This window comes from Pagrus pagrus (genome assembly GCF_965226575.1).
Source record: "Pagrus pagrus genome assembly, chromosome: 10".
Taxonomy (NCBI): Eukaryota; Metazoa; Chordata; class Actinopteri; order Spariformes; family Sparidae; genus Pagrus; species Pagrus pagrus.
This window is the reverse complement of record NC_140194.1, coordinates 20,415,166-20,440,186: the sequence shown is the minus strand read 5'-3', so window position 1 is coordinate 20,440,186 and position 25,021 is coordinate 20,415,166. Positions and strand designations below refer to the sequence as shown.

At 39.2% G+C, this 25,021-nt stretch overlaps 2 protein-coding genes across 2 annotated transcripts in view; both read right to left on the bottom strand.

The window, feature by feature from the left end:
• Positions 1–13,686: 13,686 nt before the first annotated feature.
• alx1 (ALX homeobox 1) lies at positions 13,687–20,207 on the bottom strand. Its single transcript, XM_084363811.1, has 4 exons — positions 18,983–20,207; positions 18,243–18,547; positions 17,717–17,845; positions 13,687–14,960 (listed from the first exon to the last, which is right to left on the bottom strand). Exons 1-4 carry the CDS (start codon positions 19,167–19,169, stop codon positions 14,619–14,621), a joined length of 963 nt encoding a protein of 320 aa, XP_084219937.1. The 5' UTR covers positions 19,170–20,207; the 3' UTR covers positions 13,687–14,618.
• Positions 20,208–20,327: 120 nt separating this feature from the next.
• Positions 20,328–25,021, bottom strand: part of lrriq1 (leucine-rich repeats and IQ motif containing 1) — a 40,455-nt gene continuing 35,761 nt past the window's right edge. The window contains exon 30 of the mRNA XM_084363809.1: positions 20,328–24,802. Within this exon, the coding sequence (XP_084219935.1) occupies positions 24,706–24,802 (97 nt within the window). The 3' untranslated portion in view covers positions 20,328–24,705. The remainder of the gene's footprint in view (positions 24,803–25,021) is intronic.

Genomic DNA, 25,021 nt, shown 5'->3' with positions numbered 1-25,021 from the left:
CCTAAAACATTACATTAAAAAATCTAAAGAGCTGTTAGTCACTCGTTAGCTGGAAGGCCTTGTTTCTGGTTTTTGTTGTTAGAGGGGTGAGGAGCAGTTCAGTGACATTCACAGCTCCATTGCACCCTGCAGTCATTGTCTTCGTCATTCCCCTGCGGCACTTTCAGTGAGAAGGCGTAGATTGATGCCTATGGTTTGCGAATGCGTCACATGTGAGTGTGATGGGTGTGATGTTTGACTGTCCATATACTTTTGGCCATATAATGTGTGACCCTGATGTCTCAATAAATGCTTAGCAAACTCATCCCAACGTCTGACAGAACGCGTATCCCTGCAGTTTTCAATAAGAGCAAGTGTTAATTGTTAATTATCACCTTGTGATGTTGAGATCTATACCACAGAGGGTATGAATGTGAATGTGAGGGAAGCTGTAAATGAAAAAAGACTGAGCTGATAAGTTTAGAAAGGGGGCTTCTCCTCAAGACTGTCTTGCACTTTAACCAGCAGATGGCGTCATGATCCAAGTGTTCAGCACTTTTCCATTTGTGATTTCCATTCCTCTGTAGAAAGTTTTCATATAGACTATACTGTCAGAACTATGTCAACACCAGAATGTAACACCCGAGATTCATAATGAATCTCAAAATTATTATTATGAGGACCTAGTAGCTTCCACTCTCCACTGGCTGAAGGGATTTGCTCCCATGGCCACTGATCTTGGATGATCCCGTTTATCCCAAAGGTGTTGGATGATGGTTGAGGTCAGGGCACTGTGCAGGCCAGTCACGTTTCTTATTTGAGTTAGAAGTACATTACTGTCTAACATATCATTTTGTTCTGTAGCATTCAGAGTTCCCTCAACATTGACAGCAGTGTCCATATACCTTTGGCCACATGTTGTACTTCAACAGGCATCTAACCACCAGAACTTTAAACTGGCAAAGTTGGGCTGTATGTGAAAAGTGTATCTCTGTGTATTTTCTTAATTTTTTTACGAGGTAAGTATGTTTTTTAAGCACAATTAAAAAACCTTTAAATAACAAACAGGCATTATCATTGTTGAACACAACGCACATAAATCCCAAGCAGTATATTTTAGCAAGAAGAAAATTAAAAACAAAAACAAAAAGATACAAATATTTAAAGCTTTTTCAAAAATTGAAAAAAAGATTTTCAAGTCATTTTTAAATTCCAGGAAACTTGGAACAACTTCAAAAAAATCTACAAAATGTACCCACTGTGTAACCAAAAAATTATTACACACAAAAAATCTGCATCTTAAATAAACACCAAAACTATGTCTGTATTATTTATCACTGGAGCAAATGGTACTGATCCTCTGCTGCCATCCAGTGGACTAATACAGAACCAACTTACACTGAATCCAACTTCACATTTACATTTTATAGCCTCCAGATTCACGTTCCATTAGTGTAATTTGATGTACACATGCTACCAATATTCCCATTATCTTATCTTAAAGTGAGCAAATCCATCATTTACACCAGCTTTGTCTTTATGAGTCTTGTACTTTAATCCAAGAATCCAGCCCTCCCTCAGCCTGCATACTCGTGCTCCCCACGTATATTTACAGCATGTATGAACTACCTGGGGGTGTAAACCAAACACAGTGATGTCAGATTTATGGGCCACTGCGGGGCTGCCGGGGAGCCGTGCTGCAGTTTGGGTTGGCCAACACACAGCAGGAGCCATCTCCCTCCCTGTCAGCTTTCATGTGGAGGAGACATTCATCTCATTCTTCTGCCTGTGGTCGGATTTCTGCTGCTGGAAAGTGGAACTTTTCATATGCTTTTATGGGATTGTCCTTTGATATGTTTGTCTTAAAGGTTGATGTGACACCTTTTGAAAAACAGCTTGAAAATGTCACTGCAGATAAATATGTGCTATTCTCCTTTGACTTTAAAGGATAAGTTCACCCAAAAATGAAAAATTCAGTCAGTATCTAGTCCATCCTTCCATGCTGATGGAAAGCCGAGTGAACTGTCTTAGTCCACAAAACATTTCTTTAGCTTCACAGCAATTATCATTATTATATAATATTCTCCTCAACAACTGAAGTAGATGGAGACTCATTTTTGAACATTTAAAAACAACTGAAAGATACAGAAAATGGCCATTTCAGACGAACACTTTTAGCTGAGAAGCTACATTGAAGACTTTGGCTTAAAAAGGGGTTTACATAATGTCTTTTCAAGTCAATATTTGAATCTCAGGGCTTTTGAAGACTTTGATTTTTACCATCTAAGACTATGGTACAATGTGTGCATGTTTTCTCAGCTCATTCTTTATAATGCCATCCAGTTAAATTGTTAAAAACATTAATATACAACCCCAAGTGCAAAGGAGTTGGGACGCTGGTTAAAATGTGAATAAAAAGAGTATGCAATAATTGGCAGATCTTTTCCCATCTACAGTATATTCATTTGAATACCGTACAAAGACAAGATGTAAGTTGAAACTGCTAAACTCTGTTTTTTGTAAATATATTCTCACTATGAATTTGACGCCAGCAACACACAAAGTGAGAAGAACCACAGTGTCCCAACTTCTAAATACCATACATAATTCTGATTCAGAGCATTTCCAGATAAACTGTCCCAACACCAGCAGTAATGATTGTTCCCAGGAATACTCATTACAGGATCAGAGAGATCCCACACTCCTAATCTTCTCCCCTGCACAGCTCCTCCCTGCTGGGACTCTTGAGCCTGACTGCAGGCTGAGGACTCCAGGCACACCCACACTGGGTCCTTTATCACTTCTAAACAGTGTGAGTCCCTTAAACCTTTAAATACTGACAGAGAAGGGAAAGAACACAAGCTTCTGTGTGGCAGTTTAGTGCCTTTCTCCTGGAAAAAGCTGCAATATCCTGACAATCCTGCTGAGAGGTCACAGCTTCGCCTAAATGTCCAGAGTTCTGACAATGGATGTGGACAGAACCATCAAAACTTAATGGTAAAACACAAAACTGTTTCCTACACAGTATTGAGTTACCATGTGTATTCAACTATGTCAATGGCATTTCCATATAAACAAGTAAACCAAATTTATTTTAATATGAAATCATTTCATGATCTTAAAATGTACACAAAACTTAATTAAGATGAATGTCAGAGGAAAAAACACCATCAGTTCGTACAAATTGCAAATAACCGTGCGATAGCATTCTGGCAGAGTGCGTCATCCTGCAATTATGGATTTATTCTTTGCAGTTACAGTGTCAAGATTAATTTGACAAGATTATATAAATTACTCACTGGATGAGACTGTGGAAAAAAAATTCATGACTCATCAAAGCAAAAAGAGCTGAGTCTAAAAACTAAATCTAGAGTGGGAAATCATTCATATTGAACAGTGAGACTATGAAGTCATGGAGCTATATTAGGCTAATTACGTCGTTTGTGAGAAAAATCACTGGTTCAAGTTCAATTATCCAAGTAGTAAATCATCAACAAATCAAACCACAAGAGGAGGTTGTCATGATGAGGCAGAGAAGGTGGACCCAAATGCAGGAGACGGCAGGCAGGGGGATCACCGACACATAAAAGAACAGGCAACAGGAAAACACAACAGATGACTCAACAATGACTGAACTAGACATTGGAATTATATACAAACTAAATTTACAAGACAGGTGATAATGAGCGGAAAAACACATGGAACAGGGCTGGAGATGCAGTGCAGGTGTGGAGGGAAGACATACTGGGGTGTAGCACAAGAACACAGGAGGGAAACAACGAAAGACACCACAAAAACCAAGAAAACAATGACAGGATAATGACAAAGGTGTCATTTTCGGCATCTGTCTGAAAATGTATAAGCTTTAACCCTCTGAACCCTCTATTTTGCTGCAGAGATGAACTGAGTGTTTATAGTTACAGTTTATATAATAAACAGTAGTTGCTGTATGTGCTGTATTTTATGGCCTGACCAAAGGCGAGGTTAAACTAACCATCACATCAGTCAAATCAATGTTGTCTGATGACCATGTTTGTTTGTAATTGTTGGCTGATTCCAGCCTGTGTCAACATCATGATTCTGCAGGGATCCTGCCTCGTCTAACTATTCATGAGTGAAGCATCTGTCAGAGCCAACATTATGATTTTCAACTGACAGATGACTCAATGTGTGAGTGTGTGTATGCATGTTTGTGTGTTTAATTTCAAATATGACTTGCATTAAAGTTTAATTGGGCAAACACATTTTTGTTACTGTGCAGCTTCTACAGACACAGTAAATGTCATTTGAAACTTTTTTTTGGTTTTCAGTACTGCAGTATTGTTATTGATGGTTTCAATTTTCTCTGCACTGGTTGTGAACACATCCTGTCCTGCACCTTAGCTTGTTAAATGATCTATCAAAGAAACATTCATTGGTAGAAGTGCTCCGCTAACGCTAGTTTGCAGGCTAGTTCGCTAACTGGCTGGTCAACTGCAGCACATTGAATAGCATGTAAACTCACTTACAAATTTCACTTCTTGCTGTTTAGATGTTGGTGTGGTCTTCATTGTTAAATACCACTACACACAGCATGATCAATGCTCATGGCTTGTATGCTACAGCTAAGTTTGTTTCTCGCTCATTCCCCTGCTGGGGCTTAGCCTGCCAGCTGCCACAAATCAGACACCATCATGCCTGTCCTGCCGTTATTACTGATATATCCTTAAAGACATTTTTTTCTTTTCAATAATAAAGAATGTTGACAATACATTTGAAAACACACTGACATTATTTTGACTATCATTGATTACTTTGCTGTTATGGTAGCCAATGAGAGTTTGTTGATCTTGAACTGCTACAAAAAGTAGCTGACTCTCATCCCAAAAGATTCTCACTCAAGGGTTTATTTTGGGAGAGGGGTTTTTGTATAAGCATAGATGGTGTTGTATGCAGTGCAGACAAGGCTAATTAGTGATTTGTGCTATTGGGAAATGTGGATAAATTCTATTTTCACCTGCAAAACACCCAAGTGGATGCTATAAGCTGGAGGTCCCCAGTCTCGCTGTTGAAAGGAAGGTGGACACTCACACTGCAGACCATTTTTCTTAGATGACACATGTGGTATATAATTAATTAAACCAGCTCCAGTTAAAGACTGAATGCATCCAGTTTTCCCACAAACATGGACAAGGTGGGAGATGAAGTCAAAGCACGATGGCTCAGATAAATTGCTGCATCATAGAGGACTCATTTCATTTCACTTCAGCAGGAGCTGTTTCCATCACTACAGCCTGATTACAAATCCACTTCAACTGCAGTGGGAGGAACGGGCAAAGGAGAACATCAACAGACCAACACCTCAAATTGACATCACCAAAGCATATAATGATGAATTAAGATTTGACGAGAATGTCTTCTGACCACTTGTGGGAGAAGAAAAAGGGGCAGTAGGAGAAGTATTACTGGAAATCCAGCACACATAACAATTTAGATGTCTGTCATCCATCCTGCTTGGACCACATACACAAAGAAAACTAATAACGGCTCAAGAAAAGCAAAACATCTAGCAACCAACCAGTATTTTCATTCATGAATCCATACATTTAAGAAGCTGGAACCATATGTTCGACATTTGTGCTTGAAAAATTACCTAAACGATTAATTGATTATCAAAATTGTCTGCAATTAATTTTCTTACAACCGACCGAGCTTGATGTAGAGTTTGAATATATTCAGATATGAGAATTAAAAAGAGCCACCATCTGTCTGTAGGAGAAAATGTGGACTGAAGATGTGAAGATTTTCCACATCCTCAGGTTTCCAAATTTAACCTATGAGCATTATTAGGGCTGGGAATCAGAATTCGGGTCAAAATTGTAATTTAAATTCCGCTTATTAGTAGCTAAACACATTAAAACCTTATTATTGTAAATTAAGGCTTCATCTATCTATTGTGGCTGTCTGGATTTACTTCTGGTTACAATGTAATTGTGTGATTCCTGGCCAGTACTGTTTTTTTCTGTTAATATTTTCCATTGTTGTATAGAAATAAAATACAAATCATGTTTTTGTTTGCTTTGTATATTTTTAAAGAATTCGAATTGACTTATTTTAATTGAAACACTAAAAGTAAAAGTAAATGCTTAAAACAGTGAAGATGTTCTTTGCATAATGCAGCTGCAGCCACAAACCTAAAAATAAAAGTCGGCTCCAAGTCCCTCCTTTATGTATGTCTGAGTATGGAATGACTTACACATGCTTTGCATCCTGACTTGAAAAAAGAAATATCCGTCCCTGGTGTCTTATAGATCTATCATGATAAGACAAATGCTTTGTCTTAGTGTTTGTTTTGTATAAACCAACAAAGAAATGGGTATAGCATGTGTCGCGCAAGCCATCAGAGCACCACCCACACAAAGTCACCACAGTGTTCGACTGACATGTACTGCTGTTAGCACTTAGCAACAAAAAATGTGGCTGTCACACAGTTAATAGTTTAATGATTGGATAGCGGCAGTTGGCCTCTGACTTAAATGACACGACTTTCGAGTGGCAGTCTCCAAGTGATGTCAGTCAAACCTCACGTACAGCAGGGAGATGACATCAGTGATTAGCTAATAGTCAGTTAGATTCTCCTTTGGTTACGGTGGATTGGACTACATTTACCAAGGGACCCGGCCTGCAGCTTTCCCACAGTAACACTGCTACATGCCCTTTATGTGCTTTGGTATACGCAGACGATGCACACAAACATATGATGCACAATAATAAAGTCCAGACACAAGACACACACAAACCCAGCTCCATCAAGCTGACACACACGCTCATATTTCGCTCTGACATATCTGGTAACTGGACACTTGCTCTGACTGACAGGCAGCAGCAGAGATCCAGATCCCGTCCCAGTTCTTCCTAATTGGATTTGCGAGGCATCCTGCCGCAGGCCTCTAATAGCCTCTTGTAAGCCACCTCGGGCCTGTTGCGGACCACTTCCTCCGCGCGCTGAGAATAAGGGACCTCCTGAAAGGCATTTTTGGCTGCACACCCTGATTCCTCAGAGATATTAGGCACTTGTAGAGTTTGACGGACTTTGACAACAATGTCAGAGCAACAGGACATGTGGTAGAAAAAAGGAAACAAAAACCTTGCAAACAGTGCAGAGGCTTTTAGTGGGACTTTTTAGGCTGGTTTGGAGAATTTGGATAAACAGTTTAAATCACAATTTGTCCCATATTCTTAAATATCGCTTTGGTTTCTTCCCTCATCGTGTCTTCAGATCTCACATTGTAGTCTGTTGAGTATGAAGTTGTCATGATCTCATCATAATTTCAAAAATTATTATATAAGACCAAAGTTGTAATAAAAGGGATTATCTTTTCAGGGGCATTACAAAACTTTTGAGTACTATGTCACAATGATGTATTAACATATTTGTCTTTACTTGGACTAAATACACAGATAGTGTGTCATTCTTTACAGTAACATTAGTAACATGATGTGATAATAAATTATAAATTACTAGCACTGGCACTGTGAATAACTTGGGCACATATTTGAAATGTTAGGATACATAAGCAAAATAGTTTAACAAACAAAAGAAAAGTGAGAGTTTTTGAAGGAATAACTCCCACACAGGTTTTTTCATAACCCTAACCCCTCTAAAAAAGTTTCATAATAATGATAAAAGATCTTGTAAGTATGAGAAAAGATCTCCAGACACAGGGTGCACAAGAGCAGCCCTGAAATACAGTGACTTTTATTTAAACAAATGGTTCAACAGTGACTTCCAAAAAGAAAATACAAACCTGAAAATGTGTGTAATGGCCTCTTTTAAATTCAAGACATCTTCATAGAAAAATCTCTAATGCACATTATATGGTGTGTTTTCACAAAACATGGTCGGTACAAACAGCTTGTAGCAAAAAAAAAGCACAGTAAGAAATAAGTCCAAAAAAAGAAAACACAGTTTAAACATCAAATTGATTGAATACAGGTAAGACTAAAAATAAAGATATGAGCTTGAGGGTTTTTTGTTTTTATGTCCTGTATGTCGTTACCTGCTGTCTTTAAAGAACGTATCAGGTGAAAACTCATCATTGCTGTAGCTGTATGAAAATACACATTACATTGTCATTAATGGCAAAACTGACATATTTGAATAGTGTATGCTCTGAGGTCTGCAGATTTTATCTGACAACAGTTAAATGAGCTCCGCACACCGATTTAATTTAAGTGGCATACGTCAAGTCTGACACAGTAACCACTAGAGGGCTGTGAAGAGGCAACTATATGGATCTTTGGACTTTCAATTTGGATTAGCAAACATTTCACGGCTGGCTTCCAGACCTGGGGAAAAGACCCAATGCACGACATAACTGCCAGAGCCTGCCCAGAAACACAGCTTTCATAATTAATGAAGAGTGCAGAACAGAAAGATAGTTTCTGAGTATCTGAGTCGTACACTGTCCTTTTGAGCCTCTTTCATTTTACACAGCTGAGACCAAGGTCCTTTAAACTTTTAGAAAATCCAAAAGTTGAGCAGCTTGCCTGTTGATTTACAGATTGCTTCGATACTGCAGTTGTAAGAGGAAAAAAACAGTAATCATCATCAGCAACTAAGAGAAGAACCTTTCAAAACCTTTTGAAACACGCTGAACATAATGGTCTTAGTTATATTACAATCATGGATTTTCTTGATTCATCCAATCTGTGAGTCATAGGCCTGATAACTGAAGACACAAGGTCTGCCTGCTGCTGACTTATATTAACAGCAGGTCAAATGTGTTATGTCAGGTCGTGTTTCTGCTTTCAGGTCTCAAGACAGGTCAAGTCTCATGGAAGACAAGGTCAAGTCCTCACTCCCCACTTGACTTGTTTTCTCTTTCACTTTGTTTCATTGATGTGTGCTTTGAAATGCTTTACATATAAGCCTCCACCAACTATTAGTTATAGGAACAACATATGTTTATGCTTAATTCAAGAAGTTTGCCTTTGCCAAACACTCACAACAAAGTCTGATATCAAATGACCTCTAAAGGAGCACAAACCGGTCTAAGAATATCACACACAGCCAGGGAGGGAGAGGGCTTATGAGAAATAATGTCCTGATAGGAAAAAAAAAGAAGATGGACCGGTGGTGAGCAGGTCTATCCATTCCAGGGGAGAAGAAGAAGTAGGACATCAGTGTTGAGTGATTAGAATAACAACAGTGGGCAGACAGCAAGTGTAGATCTCTGCTGTGGAACATACGTGACCGCCGACTCCATTTTTCAGCCTCCTGCCGGCACAGCGTTTGATCCAGCTCTCTTTCTTCAAATCAACAGCCATGTGTGTGTGTGTGTGTGTGTGTGTGTGTGTGTGTGTGTGTGTGTGTGTGTGTGTGTTCGTGTTCTCAGATGCACACACACATGCCTGTCCTCCCCCGTGTGAGGTAGTGCGGGAAGTAGGGAGGCAAGGGAGGGAAGCTCTTATATTAATGGCTGCGGTTAACCTGAGAGGGTCAAACCCATTGGAGCTGTTGATGGATCTGGTCTGCAGGAGCTTTCTCCATCTCTCTGTATAAAACACACAAACACACACACTTGTACACATGTGCTCAGGCCTGGTCTCATGACCATCAGTCTGTGGTTGCCAAGGCACAGTGTGATGACCACTGCCCTGCAGAGAGATGAAGGTGGCTGGAGGGGAGGGCAGCAATGGTGGAAAGAAAAAAAAAAAGATGACGGATGTAAAAGAGCATATTGGAGCTTTAGTTACAGATGTGTTTATCAGAGGCAGAGGAGGAAGAAGTCATGTCAGCAGATGAGGTAAACCTCAGGGGGTGGATCCACAAAATGAGTACCTCAAGTTGGTGAAGTGGAAAAAAAGGAAATCTGGTGGAAATAGAAACAGAAAAACAACTTTTTTTGCTTTGTCATGAATCTGTGACCAAGCTATATGAGCTAAGCTACAGTTTGCAGCTAAAGGCTGTAACTGGTGGATGGCCAGCACACATTTCACCAAAATCTCTAGGTTGCATAAAATTAGCTCTTTCTCATTGTCACATCTTTTTTTTTAATTTTCTTTTGAGGGTTTTGTCTAACTCAGTGTTGGTAAAAGTCCTCCAAATGCCCCCTCACAGTCAGCTCCTCATATCTCAATAACAAAAAAGGGTCATTTGTCTAATAACTGACAGAGATGTAGTCAAGTTTATCCAACTCAAACTTCATGGTTAGGGTTAGGGAAAGATCATGGTCATGGTCAAAGGAACCCAAGGTTAGGGTTGGGATTAGATGAAAAAATTCACCATGATGTAAAATGGTCAAATATCATGTAATGCAGTGGAAAAACAACTAAACAACAGTCTACTACTGCCACCCATTGAGCTAAAGATGCAATGCTGTAACTTTTGAAATGGTCATTGTCAGACAAGGTTAAGTATGCATTTTTATGAAATCTAACCTGCAAGTTACACTCTGACTGTTAGGAGACAAACCCTGATCTGTGTTGTTTTTGCGTGAACCAAAGATACTGGTGGGTTCTGGTGAAGGCAGTTTCCTGCGACATGAGCGACATGACATACAGTGGTTGATTTAAGATTTATTGTAACCATGCAGAAAACCACTAAACAAAATCCATCCATTACAAGTGTTCTCTTTGTGGAGTCCACCCAAGATGGGCTTATGGCTATAGCTTACCTATGACGATAAAATGTGTCATGATTATTAAACAAGGTAGCACAAACCAAGGACAGCTTGTCACATATTGAAATTAACAATGGCAATGCAAAAACAACAGCTGTAATGCATTTGCAAGAACATCCAGCTATGGACTGCAAACAAACTTGTGTTTTCATGCACACCATTTTAGCATCAAGAGAAAATTATGACCAGTATCAGTAATCCAGCAATGGCAGGGGCATGTTGGAAAGAAAACCAAGCACTGAATAAACGTATTTTTGCGTAATTTTGTTATGGCTATAAAATATTATATTTAAAGATTACTTGAAAATTGAGAAGCATTATGCGTTTTACTCACGTGCCAATTGTAATGTTTCTGCTCAGCAGAATAAATGATTTATTGTTTTAATGCCAAAGTCACATTCAAAGACCTGCTTACCAACCTGACTAACTAAAGTACAATATCGATCCAAGCATGTCCCACTGTGTGTCCCTGTCTTAAAGAGCAGCCCTGTGCCAAATGTTCCAATACTTTTATTATTTTAGTTTGTTTTGTGCTCGTATAGTATAGTATAGTTTTTAGACAATGATGCTATTTAATCAGAATTACCTCAAAAAAGATGGCACACCAGACTTGAGGCCATGCTGTGTCACGTTACTACAAGCCAACAAGGTTGCCAAACAGCCAACAGCAGTTCAAGTCACACCGCTGGATATTTTTAAGGAGATATGGAGATACTTCCAGCCACTTTTGTGGCCTCAACACTGGGTATTTTTCATGGGAAGTTGGAATTTCTCCGCATGTGATCATGGCAACCAAAACAGGTATTTCAAGCCAAACCATGATTTTTTCCTAACCCAAACCCAATGCCGATAAAAGCTAAGTGGGAACTGCTAACAAGAAATGAAAGGACTCGACCCTAAAATTCATCCTCCCCTCAATTGTGACAAGTTTATCATTAACTGCTGCATATAATTCAACATATGACTATATGTCTAATCAAAATATAATCACGATACAGTGAATACAAAATGTGTCTGTGTTAAATAAGACCAAGAAACACCTCGGTACAGCACCAAGGAACACATCCAGCACTGTTTCCAGGACACTTCAGGATCAAAGCCTTTCTGTTATGATGCATGCAGATAACGTACTTTGGTTTGTACTCCTAAATGGCAGTAACCAGGAAGTACCCCAAGGAAACAAACTGGTTTCCAGAGCGAAGCATCTGACACAACTTACAGCCTTAATTGAATCAAGCCTACCGTTCCTATAGACAGGGTTTCCCTGAGATGCTATCAGTGATCTCAGAGCAAAACAAAGGGATGATGTCAGTAAGGAAACAGAGGAGAAAGGAAGAAAGGAAGAAAGACATGCTCCCAATTACATGACAGTATGATAGATTAAAGAAAAAGCACTGTACGTTTTAGGGCAAACATGTAGTAATGAGGCCTCGTGGAAATAGCTACTATTGATGAATGAAGAGATTAACTGCGTTTAATGAGCTGACATGATTGTTTCCAGACTACAAAGGTGAGGCCTGATTTTGGGTGGAGTTTAAAGGACACGGTTGGTTATATCGTATACTTCTTATTGTCAACCAAACCCATTTAAAGAAAAAGCCTAACAATGAATTTACCTTCTAACCGGTATTCTCCATGTAGCCAAATCCTGATATATCTTCGTCCTCTGTGCCATAGAGCTCCATTTTGCCACACTGTTGCACTGGGTGTCATGTTCCTGGGGGACTGCAGCTTATTTTGAATGAATCCCACATAAACCACCTTGACATAAATTCTTGCTAAGGCACAAATGCGTATTAACCTGCAACTGGAAATTGTCCCCAACAAATGCATAGGAAGTATTTTTTCAAAATAAAATCAAATATTTGTGACTCATTCTTCAAAGTGTTTACATTTTCAGCTGGCTGCAGGCTGAGCAACACAGAAAGGATACAGGGAAGTTGGGAAGTAATGAGTTAACACATTTTTTATTGGGTCTTTTCATGACACTGTTGACAGTAAAAATAAATACTTATCCGTTAAAGTGCAGCAGTATAGTGTTGAAGCATTTCGTTGATTAATCAGACTGACAGCAATGCTAACTGTGTGTGTCATTTATTTTTTTTAACTCGTTAACTAGTTTTATATCATCCTAAATTAAAAGTTTGTGACTTTGTGGACATCAAATTTAACAATTCATTAAAGTCATTTCTTTAAACGTCTGACATTTCATAGACTGAACAAAAACAATCGATTCCAATAAAAAATAAATAAAAACTGTTTAATGAATATTAATTATAAAAAAGGTGTGGGTTGCAGTGGTGTAGTTATGTGCCATTGCTAGAGATGAAACGGTCACGTCAAGCAACAAAATATCTGCTATAGCTCTTTTTTTTAATGGAACCAATGTTTTTAGTAAAGTATGTAATTTTTCTCAAATACATAACTTCCATAAACTCTTAAAAGTGTGTGATTTTAATAGATTTCAAGCTGGTGTTACTCTTAAATACCTTAAGACAAAAACCATCAGTCCTCCTCTGATTACTGTGCTTTCTGAACACGCTCCCACTGGTTCCTACTGACGATGTAAACATTTTAAAACAGGTTACAAATAGAGGCTATCTTTTTTTTTTTTTTAGAAAAGTTTGAGGAATTTCCTAGATTAATTGGTCACTGTCGTTTATAGCAAACATTACTCAATCATAGTAAATAGTGTTGGGAACTATTTCCAGCTGCGGATTAATACACATTTGGTGCTCTAGTGAGCATTTAGGACAGCGGGAGGGTTTATGTGGGATCATTTCAAAATAAACTACAGTGTGTGTTCATGGGAATGAACACTGATATGTTTTTCATAGTTTTTGGGCAACAACTGAGCTTTATGGCACGGAGGAAGAAGATACATCAGGCTTTAGATAAACAAACAACACTTGTTAGTTGGATTAACTACTGATGCTTTTGGTCTTTTCATGATGTTTGCTGACAGAAAGAAAAATATACAATTTTAACCAGACTTGTCCTTTAAATAGTGTTTGTTTTTTTTAAAAAGTACAATCATGCTGGATCAAGTGACATTCATTTATTATGCTTCCATGACATAAATTTACAACACAGTTTTAAAACCTGCCTCCTCTGCCTGCACCGTGCACCTGTGATACAGAGCAGAGGCAGACGACAGAGATTATAGAGCTTTGCTGCAAAGCACACAGACACGTCAGTACGTCAAGTCAGTCCGTCTCCACGCTGCTCATCTTCAGTCCTGAGCTCGAACGAGGGGGGAAGACGAAAGGCGCATGTAAAGAAAGCTTATTCACAGTGCTTAGAAATGCTGTAGTGGTTCGGGACCCCTCCCTCCGGATCCACATGTACCCACACTGGGACGACGACAACAAAGAAAGCTTATCCACATCACAGCTCTCACCTCAACACATCATCGACTGTCTGGTCTGACCAGAGAGGTTTGTGGGCTGTAAAACAATGCACTGAACATTACCCTGAAAGTCTGAATGATATGAATGTATTGCTTTAATTAAGCTACATGAAGGTCTGGACCATCACCTTTCGAAAAAGTATCTCTGACCACATGATAGTACCAGTACAGCTGACTGTAGATCTGCCTCAGACACGAACACAGCTGATTGTCTGTCACACAACATTACTGCTATTTCATTTTTTGTTACGAGCTCGAGCTTATTATTTTGCAGCTTTTAGACAATGCAGGGAACACAAATCCTGACACGTTTTCAATCTACATACTTTATCCAGACCCTAATTTATTGACCAGGTAGACAGAACTTGGGTCAGAGTTACATATGTGCAGATCTATATAGCAGAGCAGTATGACTGTCAAACTGATTTTCACTCACAACAAATGAGCGACATCTAAATGTTGTTACATCTGTACTGTGAGTGACAAATGATTTCAGACCCCCAAACTTCGTAAAAATGGAAAAAATCCTAAAAATTGTTTTGCCAGACGTACATATGGAACCCTGATCACATGGCCCACGAGATGTTGGCTGTGTGCTCCTTGGCCTTCATGCGCAGCACGGCGATGCTGGATGAGCGCCTCTCAAACTCGGGCTTGGTCTCGAAGGCGTGGTGACCGTTGGCGGCCGGCGTGAGGAGGGAGTCTGCGCTGAAGAAGTTGTTGAGGGAGACATGACCGAACTGGTTCTGCTGATTGGGGAAGCCCACGTAGCCGTGGTCGGCGGCACCGGCAGTCGAGCGAGGGGAGTGTGAGTAGGAAGTGACGCAGGGAGGGGAGCCTCGGGGCAGCATGCAGGAGGAGACCACAGAGCCACCAGGAGCAGGACTCGGCCACAGGTTGTTGGGAATCTGTTGGGTGAAAGAAGGTTTTAGATACTCGAGAAAATTACCTTAATTTAATTAGGAACCACTAGAGCACATCCGCTATTACTTATAATAGATGGTTAATTGAGCAAACACAAAGAATTCAACTACGTAGAAGTATCATGTCAATATTAATACTTCAATAGTTCAAACTGTACACACATGTGTACAGCATAAACACTTCACTTGATGACAGCTGAATAATTTCACTTGCTGATGAAGACCATAAATTATTAATTAATTATAAATGTATTTTATGGGAACTTTAGTGTCCCGTCAGTAATTGAACGTGTAAGTACATTTATTCAAGTCTATATATTTAAGTACAATTTAAACAGTAATTCCAGCACTTCTGACACTGAACCAACCTCCAATACATTTGATTTAAAAACTTTAGTTAGTAGGTTTGCAAATTCCATGCAGCATCAGAGCCAAAGTAGTGCATTTTTAAATGAACTGATTTATCAGCTATGGGATTTTAAAAAAACACACACACACAAAAAAAAAACACTGATTCTGATAATCACGCTTTAAGACATTTACTCAAGTACTTTTCGTAAGCGTGATTTAAAATTTTACCAATTTTAACATATAACAGTATGACTCTGGGGTATTTTTAATAACACTGTGTGTACTGTATTAAAAAAAATACACACTAAGTTAAGAACTAAATCGCTACAGAAATAAAACTGTAGCTACAGATCTGTATAAAGCTCTAATGCAGCTTTTAAAGTGATACTATGCTTTATCTTTAAATAAATATAATATAGTGTGTAAAAATGTAGCAAAAATGTAAATTTGTTACTGTAAAGGCTTATTTCACCCATATTTTCGCATATTTCACAAAAAGAAAAACAACCAAGAAAAACACACATTTTCTCATCTAACCATATCTGAATGTGTGCTGAGTTTTGTTTTTATTTGCCTGTGTTTTGAGACATCCCTTTGACTTTCATAAAAAATCCTCCTCCTCCACCGTATTAGGATGGAGGCAAAAAGATATAGAGAGATATAAGAGATATTCAAAATCTGGATAAATAAAACCAAAACTATCAGCGTGGCTAGAGGACAATACAAGTAAGTGAGAAAGTGATCGTTTCTGCGTCATCTGAATGCACACTGGTCCAACCAATTCCAAAGACACTGGGCTTCATATAATTTTTTTATTTTTAAATTCATCATAAAAGTGTCATGTAGCCTCTCATTTTATTATCATTATTATTATTATTATTAAATTATCAGAGAGCAAACGGGACAGACCGAACAAAGAGGTCTGTGTACAGCAAACATTACTCCAGTCCACCAAACAGTATGTCCTTCTTTAATGTAACATACGGCCCGCACTGACAGCTCAATCACATTTAAATCATTTCATCCACTCTGAGGCAGTTCATTCGATCTCATTTGCCAACATTTCACTCAAACCGAAGAGACAAGCCAGTACAAGTAAATAGCATGTGAATAGCATGCAAATTCATTTATTGCTTAATTGTATTTTGTAAGAATTAAATGTGCCACTTTCATTTTCCTTCCCTCAACATAAATCCCTGTGACATTTCAAGAAAAATAAAAACAAATAAATGCACCACAATAGTCCCGTAGGTTTGACATCAATACATAAACTGTCTGTACCTGCAGTGTTCACAGGAAACCTAGAAAAGTGTACAGACTGAAGCGACAGGATTTGTTTTGGCACAGGACAGCACCTTTAGCCAAAGGCTGCCTTATAGACAACAAATACCACAAACCAATAGTGGTTTGGTAAAGAGTAACATTCCACTTTGAAAGTTATATAAACTTCCTTCAGAGCAGGAAAATATGGTTAAAGCCTGAGAACCAGAGTGATCCTGTCAACATGTCCCATCAATACAAAGGACCGAAATGCATCTATATTGGCCAAAATCTCACTGCCAACAAAACAGAACAAAACTCTTTGAAACCCACAAGAATGCAATCCATGTCCACTGTGTTCAGGGAGACAAAACTCCACCCACTGCCAGCACAATTACACATATGACGGTCCATTTGGTGACAGTAATCCAGAATAGCTGTAAGAAAGGGCATGGCTGGTATCCAGGAGTATCTATCAGAAACATGTGTGAAGAAAATACGAGGCAGTCCAACAGATCTCTGACCTGGTCGTGAGCCAGAGCATAGCAGAGCTGTGACTCTGACTCTCTCTCATTTTTTTTTTTTAACAATTCTCCCTCTTTGAATTCAACACATTAACTGTTTTCTGTGAGCTTAAAATGTCAGCACACACCCCTCTGAGGAGCAGCCTATCGCCTCCTGAAAAATCTACAAGACACTTGAGGCCTCATGTCAGTTTCTGACAGAGAGCACTGACACTGTGCGTCTCCTCTCACCTCATCTTGTACCTGACCTTTGTCCAAACAGCAAGAAGAATGTTCAGCTAACGTGAAATCTGATATACGGCCATTCATTCAGACGTGACACCTCACAAGAGGCTCTAATCAGAGCTCGGCCTCTTATCTGAAGATGGCCTTCATAATAAGTGATTAATAGAGCCACAATGACATGAACTGATTTATGCAGATTCATTTCTTGTGACGTGTTTTAGGGAGAGAAGAAGGAAGATCACAGGCGGCTGTGAGCATTACGCACCGGGGCGTCGCACACGTTCAGTCTGCTTTAGACGGATATATTAAATTCCCATCATAGTTTCATTTTACATCAACAATAACAACCTAAACTGGTGGAAAACACTGAGCACAACTCGCCTGTGTGTAGCTGTCGGTCCTCGGCAACACTGATAAATCGTAGGTGGCTGCGAAGTGAGTTTTGGCTTGTTGGATCTGCCCGTAGCGCTCTCTTTTCCTCCACTTTGCTCTTCTGTTCTGAAACCACACCTGGTTGGAAAAAATAGAAAATGAAATTAGACAAAACAAAATGGATTAAAATAATCTGGACAACTGTGAGAAGGCGTTTGCGCAAAAAAAAGACGTCAAATCAAAATCATGGCGAAATGTTCTGTGAAAAAAGAGCTGCAGCAGCATGAAGTTAAAATAAATCCTTCTGCACCTGTTAAATAAAAAAGAGGAAATAAAAAAATGTGTGTTCGATTAAGTAATTGGTTTTCATTACTGGATATATTTTTGTGTTGTGTTTATATGAGCTACATTGATGATTTGGGGGGTTTTACGCACAGCAGCTAACTATCTCTCCACATTTTACGCCTTTCTTTCTTTGTTTCTTATCTCGATACGTGAAAGTTAATCAAAACGAGAGTCTGGTGATAAACTCTACCTGCACTCTGGCCTCTGTTAATTCCGTCCTCATGGCCAGCTGTTCCCTCACATAAACATCTGGATAATGAGTTTTCTGAAACACTTTCTCCAGCTCCTCCAGCTGCGCGCTGGTGAAGGTCGTCCGGTGTCTCCTCTTCTTGCTGCTGGACACGTTACTGTCGCACTTGTCTCCCATGTCGTCCAAGTCCGTTTTCTCCTGTCCGGTTGTCACGGGAGACGCTCGCAGAGTGCAACAATTGTCCATCGACCTCCCGAGGTCCGAGTGCAAAGTGTCGTCGTCCGTTTTTGGCACGCCGTAATTGCCTAGAACGAAGAAGTGAAAGTTAATTAAAATATATTTTATGCTCGCCATGTCGTCACAGCTTAACTGCAATTTAGAGCAAAAAATAAATCTGGACGAGACAAATTCTTACTGGTCAGTTCTTAAAAAACGAAATTAGGTCAAATTTGATCTTTTCATTGGAAAATAATCTACAAGAAAAAAATCAAACACCAAGAAAGATTTATTTTTTAAAAACTGTCGAAAACATAAAGTAATTCAAAAATAAGCCCCTTCTAATGAGAATAACAACATAGTGCATGAGACAATTTTGCCGAAACCAAAAAAGGATTGTTTGGATGTTAAGTTTCCCTCCTCTTCCTCTCTGTAGCTTACACACACACGCAGACAAACTCCTGCACAACCTGCAGCGTTGACGCACAAAAAGTCAAAGTCAGGAAAACAAACTTTTTACGCACCGTTCTGGTCTCCGCAGGGCGAGGAGCGGTGCTCGCCGCTCTGCAGCCCGAAGGCCTGCACGCATTTCGGGGAGGACTTGTTGAAGTACTGCGCGCTGTCCAGGCTCTCCATGACTTGGTCCATGTAGTAATCGCTGGCCTTCATCGCTTGGCTCTTCAACGCAAACTTATCCTCCATGTACTCCATCGTCTCACCCGAAATCCGCTCGCTTTAATCAAATGTCACCATAAAAAAAATAAAAAGACACTAATCGCCGTTGCGCACCGATGAGCCGAGCGATGCCTTGTAATGCAATAATTCGCCAATGGAGTTAATTTGCTCCGTCTTGGAGGCACAACGTCTTTATAGCCCCGAAGAGAAGGAGCTCCTCGAAGAGCCCCCCTCCTCCCTGAACTCCACCCACGACCCGAATCCAAACCAAACAGCAGTTTGAAGTGATCCTGGACGCGCAGAGACTCTGAGAGGAAACAATGAAAACTGACTTTAATTTACAGCATGTTTAGACGTCCACGATGAGCCGATCATTTATCTGCAGCGACAAAGCTGCGACTGCAAACAGGATTTCATCTGAGTCCTTCTCTCATTCCGTCTTTGGGCAGTTTAACCTGTGATTAAGTGAGCAGCGCATCTCTAATGCTTAGTGAGAAGGTGCGAATTAACATCTATTGATTTTATTGTAATTATTGTTATTATTAAGACCTTTATGTTCTCAAACTAATTAACCAAATATTTTGATTAATTAGGCCTTTCCAAATTTTCCAAACCTTCCATTTCAAGTCTATAAAAGCAATATATCGCTAATTTAACAATTACAAATATTTACAGAAAAACAAATAGATTTTTAACCTTTAATGAGGAAAAACTACTATTTTTGTAAGGCTGCTTCAGTAAATACCGAAATGTGTTTTCAATACCGAGAGCGTGTTCGGCTCCATCAGGCTGCGGAAGAGACAAGACATTAATACAAATAAAATAATCTACATAGCTGCATTTAACATGACATCACAGTCAAAAGAGAGGAAAGAAAATAAGGATCCAAATCATGTTTTGTTTTTCATTTTTATGAAATTGTTGTCCTTAATTAGTTTAATATGTATTTACACGTGCACGCGGGCTTCAGGCTGAAGACGCACTCCAAACATGATTTAAATACAGAGTTTTTAAGTCCTGACATTTGGACAAACATACATTTCCATGTGTTCAGTGGCTTCAGACGGAGATATATTTTTCGTTCACGTCCAATATGTCCAAAACTATTTTTCACACTCCGAGTCGCACTGGAGAACTTGGTAACAATGTTCATTTCTTTATGTTCACTCGTGTTAAGGACGTTCGATAACTTGGCGCACGTGTGTCCACGAATTGTTCTGAATGTGAATGATCCACGTTTTGGGTCAGATTTTTGAAATAAATATTAACAGGATTTAGTCAAGAGAAAAAGTCAAGAGTGATTATGAAAAAGGAAAAAAAAGGAAATTGTGACATAAAAAAGCTGTTAAATTAAACAAGAGTGTCTCTGAACTCTGGCAATTTATTTTCTATCTATCTAACATAAGTAACATCAAATCAGAATTAATAGTCCACATTCAAAAGTAAACGCGGTATTGACCTTTTCTTGTTGGACTTAGAGAGCAAACATCCTCCTCGTGCAGGAAAGTTGAGTTTCATTGAAGCCAGCAGACACACAGGGCTCAAACAGGGCGGTTTGCACAAAGGACAGGAAGAGCTGTTCTTCTATTTCTTCTCATTGGAGGAATTATGTTACCACTAACCAAAGCCCATCTCCCACCTCCACATCTCCACCCACAGCCACACCACCTGCAATGCACGCCATGCCTGCAGCTTTGGTTCGCCCTGGGGTCAGTGGCAGTTACCTGGAGCTTCCCGGTGCCACAGGAGAAAAAATCAAAATAAATAGAGGTGCTCTTAAGTAGCAGGGGGGTGTCTTATTGGGCTTCTAGGATGACCTCGCACGCTGGCTCATGCTGAGGAGAAAATGTGAAAAGTTCACTGTGGTTTGGTGGGTCTTCAGCTGGAAATTCCTGCCACAATAGATGCTGCCTGAGTCTGAGAGCTCGGTCACCTTTAGGCCGATCAGTCAGACTAATTCTTGCAGCGCTGCGGCCAATATGTCATGTGAGCCACCTGGAAAGACCTAAACCTTCACTTTGAGTACTGCCAGTTTGTTATAACATTATGTAGCACTCATCATGGTCAAAATATGATTGAACTGAACTAATCATCATTCATTTCAGTCTCAGTGTGACTGATCACAGTCCAACACAACCAAACCAGGGTCTGCGAGGCCAAAATGTGCCACTTCAGAAGGCAGAAACATGACATCATGATGCACAAAGCCACCCTTGGGTCTAATTCAATCTATTGAAATGTCTTCAGACTCTGGCTAGCCACGAAACACAAAAACGACCAGCGTTTATTTTCCCCAAAAGCACACATTTTGTGGCGCTCATACAGAATGAATGTCATTCGATCCTGCAGAACTTCTGGCTCGCAAAGCTGAATTATCAAAAAGTGAAAGCAGCTCGTTTGTGCTTTAAAAGTTTGTTTTCATTTTGTTTGTTTGTCTTGTGTTTTTCCAGGAGTCAGGCATTCCTGAGCACTGACAAACTTCGGCGCTCAGTCACGTGAATGAGTCATCTGGGTTCAAGTCGACATGTTATACAAGTCACCTATGACTGAAACCAGAACTAACCCGCAAGCAACGTCGTTCAGAATAAACCCAGATGCGGACACAATTAAGAGTAAAGCAAATTTTAATAACAACAAAACAAAAAAGAGGACTTTTCTCACGTAACCACTTTAACCATCAAAAAGTGCTTAACAGAACAAAAACTAAATACAACAACAATCAAGAAGGGCAAGATGAGCCCACACAAGATCACATTTTAAATGGCAGCTGAAATTAAAATGCACAACAGATTTAGGTCTAACCAAACAGCCAGGAGCATCTATGACTGGTTGGTTTTACTCTGATTATTTTCATTTTTAATAATAATTTAATTTAAAAGACAACATTAGTCAAAATAACATTTGTCATTTCAGGTTCATAGAAAAGTTTGAGTATAAACAATTTGTTATATCGTCATTTTTGAGTCCAGTTGCAAAAGGAAATGCTGTTTATCATTTAAAAACACAAACTACACAAACCTGGAGACACTTTAGCCGCAGATACAATAAACATTATCATACCGCAGATCAATTCTTTTTAGGATTTCTTTCCCCATAATCTCACTTCTTACCGCAAAACAAAATATAATGCAATCACATGATCAGACTTTATAATAAAAAAACAAATACAAAAATCTGATTATTATAAAAATGTACATATCAAAAAGCTTTGTGTGTATAGACAAGCATTTCATGATGAAGGTTTAGATATTTTACAAGATATTTCAAGTGTCACTTGCCATTTACACCCGTCACATTTAAGTGACTAATCTGAGTTTACAAATACGTTAATAGTCTTTTAATTTTGGGTAATTTTCTCGCACATGACATCAGTCCTGCCCTCAGTTTGAGTGACCCTGTGATGTTTTAAGCCAACAGTTGTCATTCAGAGTATAAATTAACTTTGACTTTTACCAGCAGGGTCCAGAGCAGAATAGTTTCTGCTTGTGCGAGTTTATTCCCAATTTCTTTATAAGTCGGGTTCACATTTCCAGGAGAGCTTGCACATTCCTCAGAGTTCATACCCATTTTCTTTACTTTGGCGAGCAGAGTTGGCTAATTGTGTCATGAGGCAGAAATACATAAGAAAAGAACCTCTCTTATGTCAATTTTTTCGCAAGTGTTTGTGGGATTTACGGTTATTTAACATTCTGAAGTATTTCCAGTGCTGAGACTTGGTACAGCCATATATCTCTGGTAAAAGCTATAATTTTCTGTTTAAAGGATTTACCTCCTATTCTAGTCACGTGATTAGTCTTTTTTATGATTTATTATTCACTTTTAAACATTTTAAAATGCGCCAGCACAAGACTAGATCTTCAATTCAGCTTTGCTCTCTCTATAGTACAACCACATGTCCTGCTGCTTGCACACATGTGCTGCAGATTGTCTATTGTATGCCCCAAAGTGTCTTTTAATGCAAGAGGCACGGTCATTGTCACAATACGGCGCTGTCAGTATCACTATTTATTTTTTTTACACTTTTAATACTTCATATCAAAACTACTTATTTTGCAGGCCACACTGTTGAGATTTTAGATTTTATTATTTTTCAAGACAACAACTCTCTTCTATCAATTTAGAGATATCAATCAGCACACTCTTGAAAAAGTGGTCAAAGTGCAATAATTTTAAATAAAAGTTACAGTCTTTTTCTATTACATAAAGTGCATAACCATACTAATAGGAGTCAACCAATATGGCTTTTTCAGGGCTGATACTGACTATTAGAAATCAAGGGCTGATATTAATTTGCCGTTAAAAAATGAAAATCTTAGTGTCAAAATTTAGAACAGTCTACTCAAGTACTGTTCTTAAGTACAATTTTGAGGTACTTTACTTGAGTATTTCTGCTACTTTATCAAATAAGTTTGAAGTGGAGAAGAAGTATAAATTTAGTGACTTACTTTGCAAATTCATATCATTTAATTGTTTATAGGCTATTAATTGTGATGTGATATCAGTCAGATGGTAATGTGGGCGGGACATTGTGTGAGAGGATGTTGCATCATGTTGCAAGTAGCACATTTTTAAATTAGTTTATTTTAACGGCAATCTGACAGAAAACCCAGATACAGATAAAAAATGCAGAACATCAGTTGATTATCGGCCAGGCTGATAATCAGCCTTAACGCACACTCGATGATCAGCGTGATTAAATACACAACTCAAGCAACTCAGCACGAGTGTGCTAATTTAATTCACTTCCAAATAAATGAAAAATGAATGGAAACCAACGGCTGCCTGGAATATTTTACAACAAATGTCAAGAAAATCTAAAATTGTAACGCATGCATTCAAAAATGATCAGCAAAAATGTACAGTACACATAATTTGTCTCTGAAACTTGCAGGCACACTGTTATGGTCCTTAAATGCATCTGGGATTCTGATAGAAAACCTCTGTGCCAGACTTGAGGTCAGGCTGGCAGGGCAGTCCGGGCAGAGAGGGACATTCTTTATCTTATCTAAATGTGTGGTGGAGCGCTCATTTCACCAGGCAATGGATTTTGGATGTCTTAGGTTACATATAATTTACCCATAACCCAAACGTAAACAAATGTAATGAAGACTGCTGGACGATGGTTAAACGAGTCAGAAGTTGTAAAGAAGAACTCTGAAAGCCAGGAAAAATCTGATCGTGTGTCAAACAAACATTAGAGACAAGATGTGCATTTACAGCACTTTAATGTCACCTGTCTGAATTCTCCACTGTTATAGCTTAGTAATAACAAGTTGATGACAGAGAAAAAGAAAACCCCTGATGTCCCCCTGAGAGCCTGAAGAATCAGTCTGCCCCCTGAAGCGGGACAGAGCTCTTGGGTTTCACAACAACCCCCAAGTGGGCAGGACCACCACATCTCTGGCATGCGCCACTTTCCAAGACAAAAATCCCCCAACAGCTCTCGTACAGTCAAAACACACCCTCCAGACATGTGCAAGTGAGAGATAGAAGGAAAGTAAATAGGCAGATATGCATTTCCTGCCAGGGAGCCACTCTGCAGCTCTGACTATTTGTTTTGACATTCATTAAGTTATCGTTTCCAGGCGGTGCACCAGCGAGAAACCTCCAAGCCTCCGAGAGGTTCGCCACCTCCGGCAGGGCAGTGTTTGCAGACCGACGCCTTAGCTCTCCAAATTCAAATAGACAGACAAGGCCATTATAATCCACGACTGAAAATAAAGAAAACATCGTTCTAATTCTAACACCAATGTTTGTGCTCAGCTCATAAAAGCAGAAATGTCAAGCCCACTGTTGGCAGCAGGAATTAAACATAGCCACAGAATGGGGAAATTGCACTTGGGCTTTATTAAACAGTCCTCTTCAGAGAGCACAGGAGGAGTGGAAAA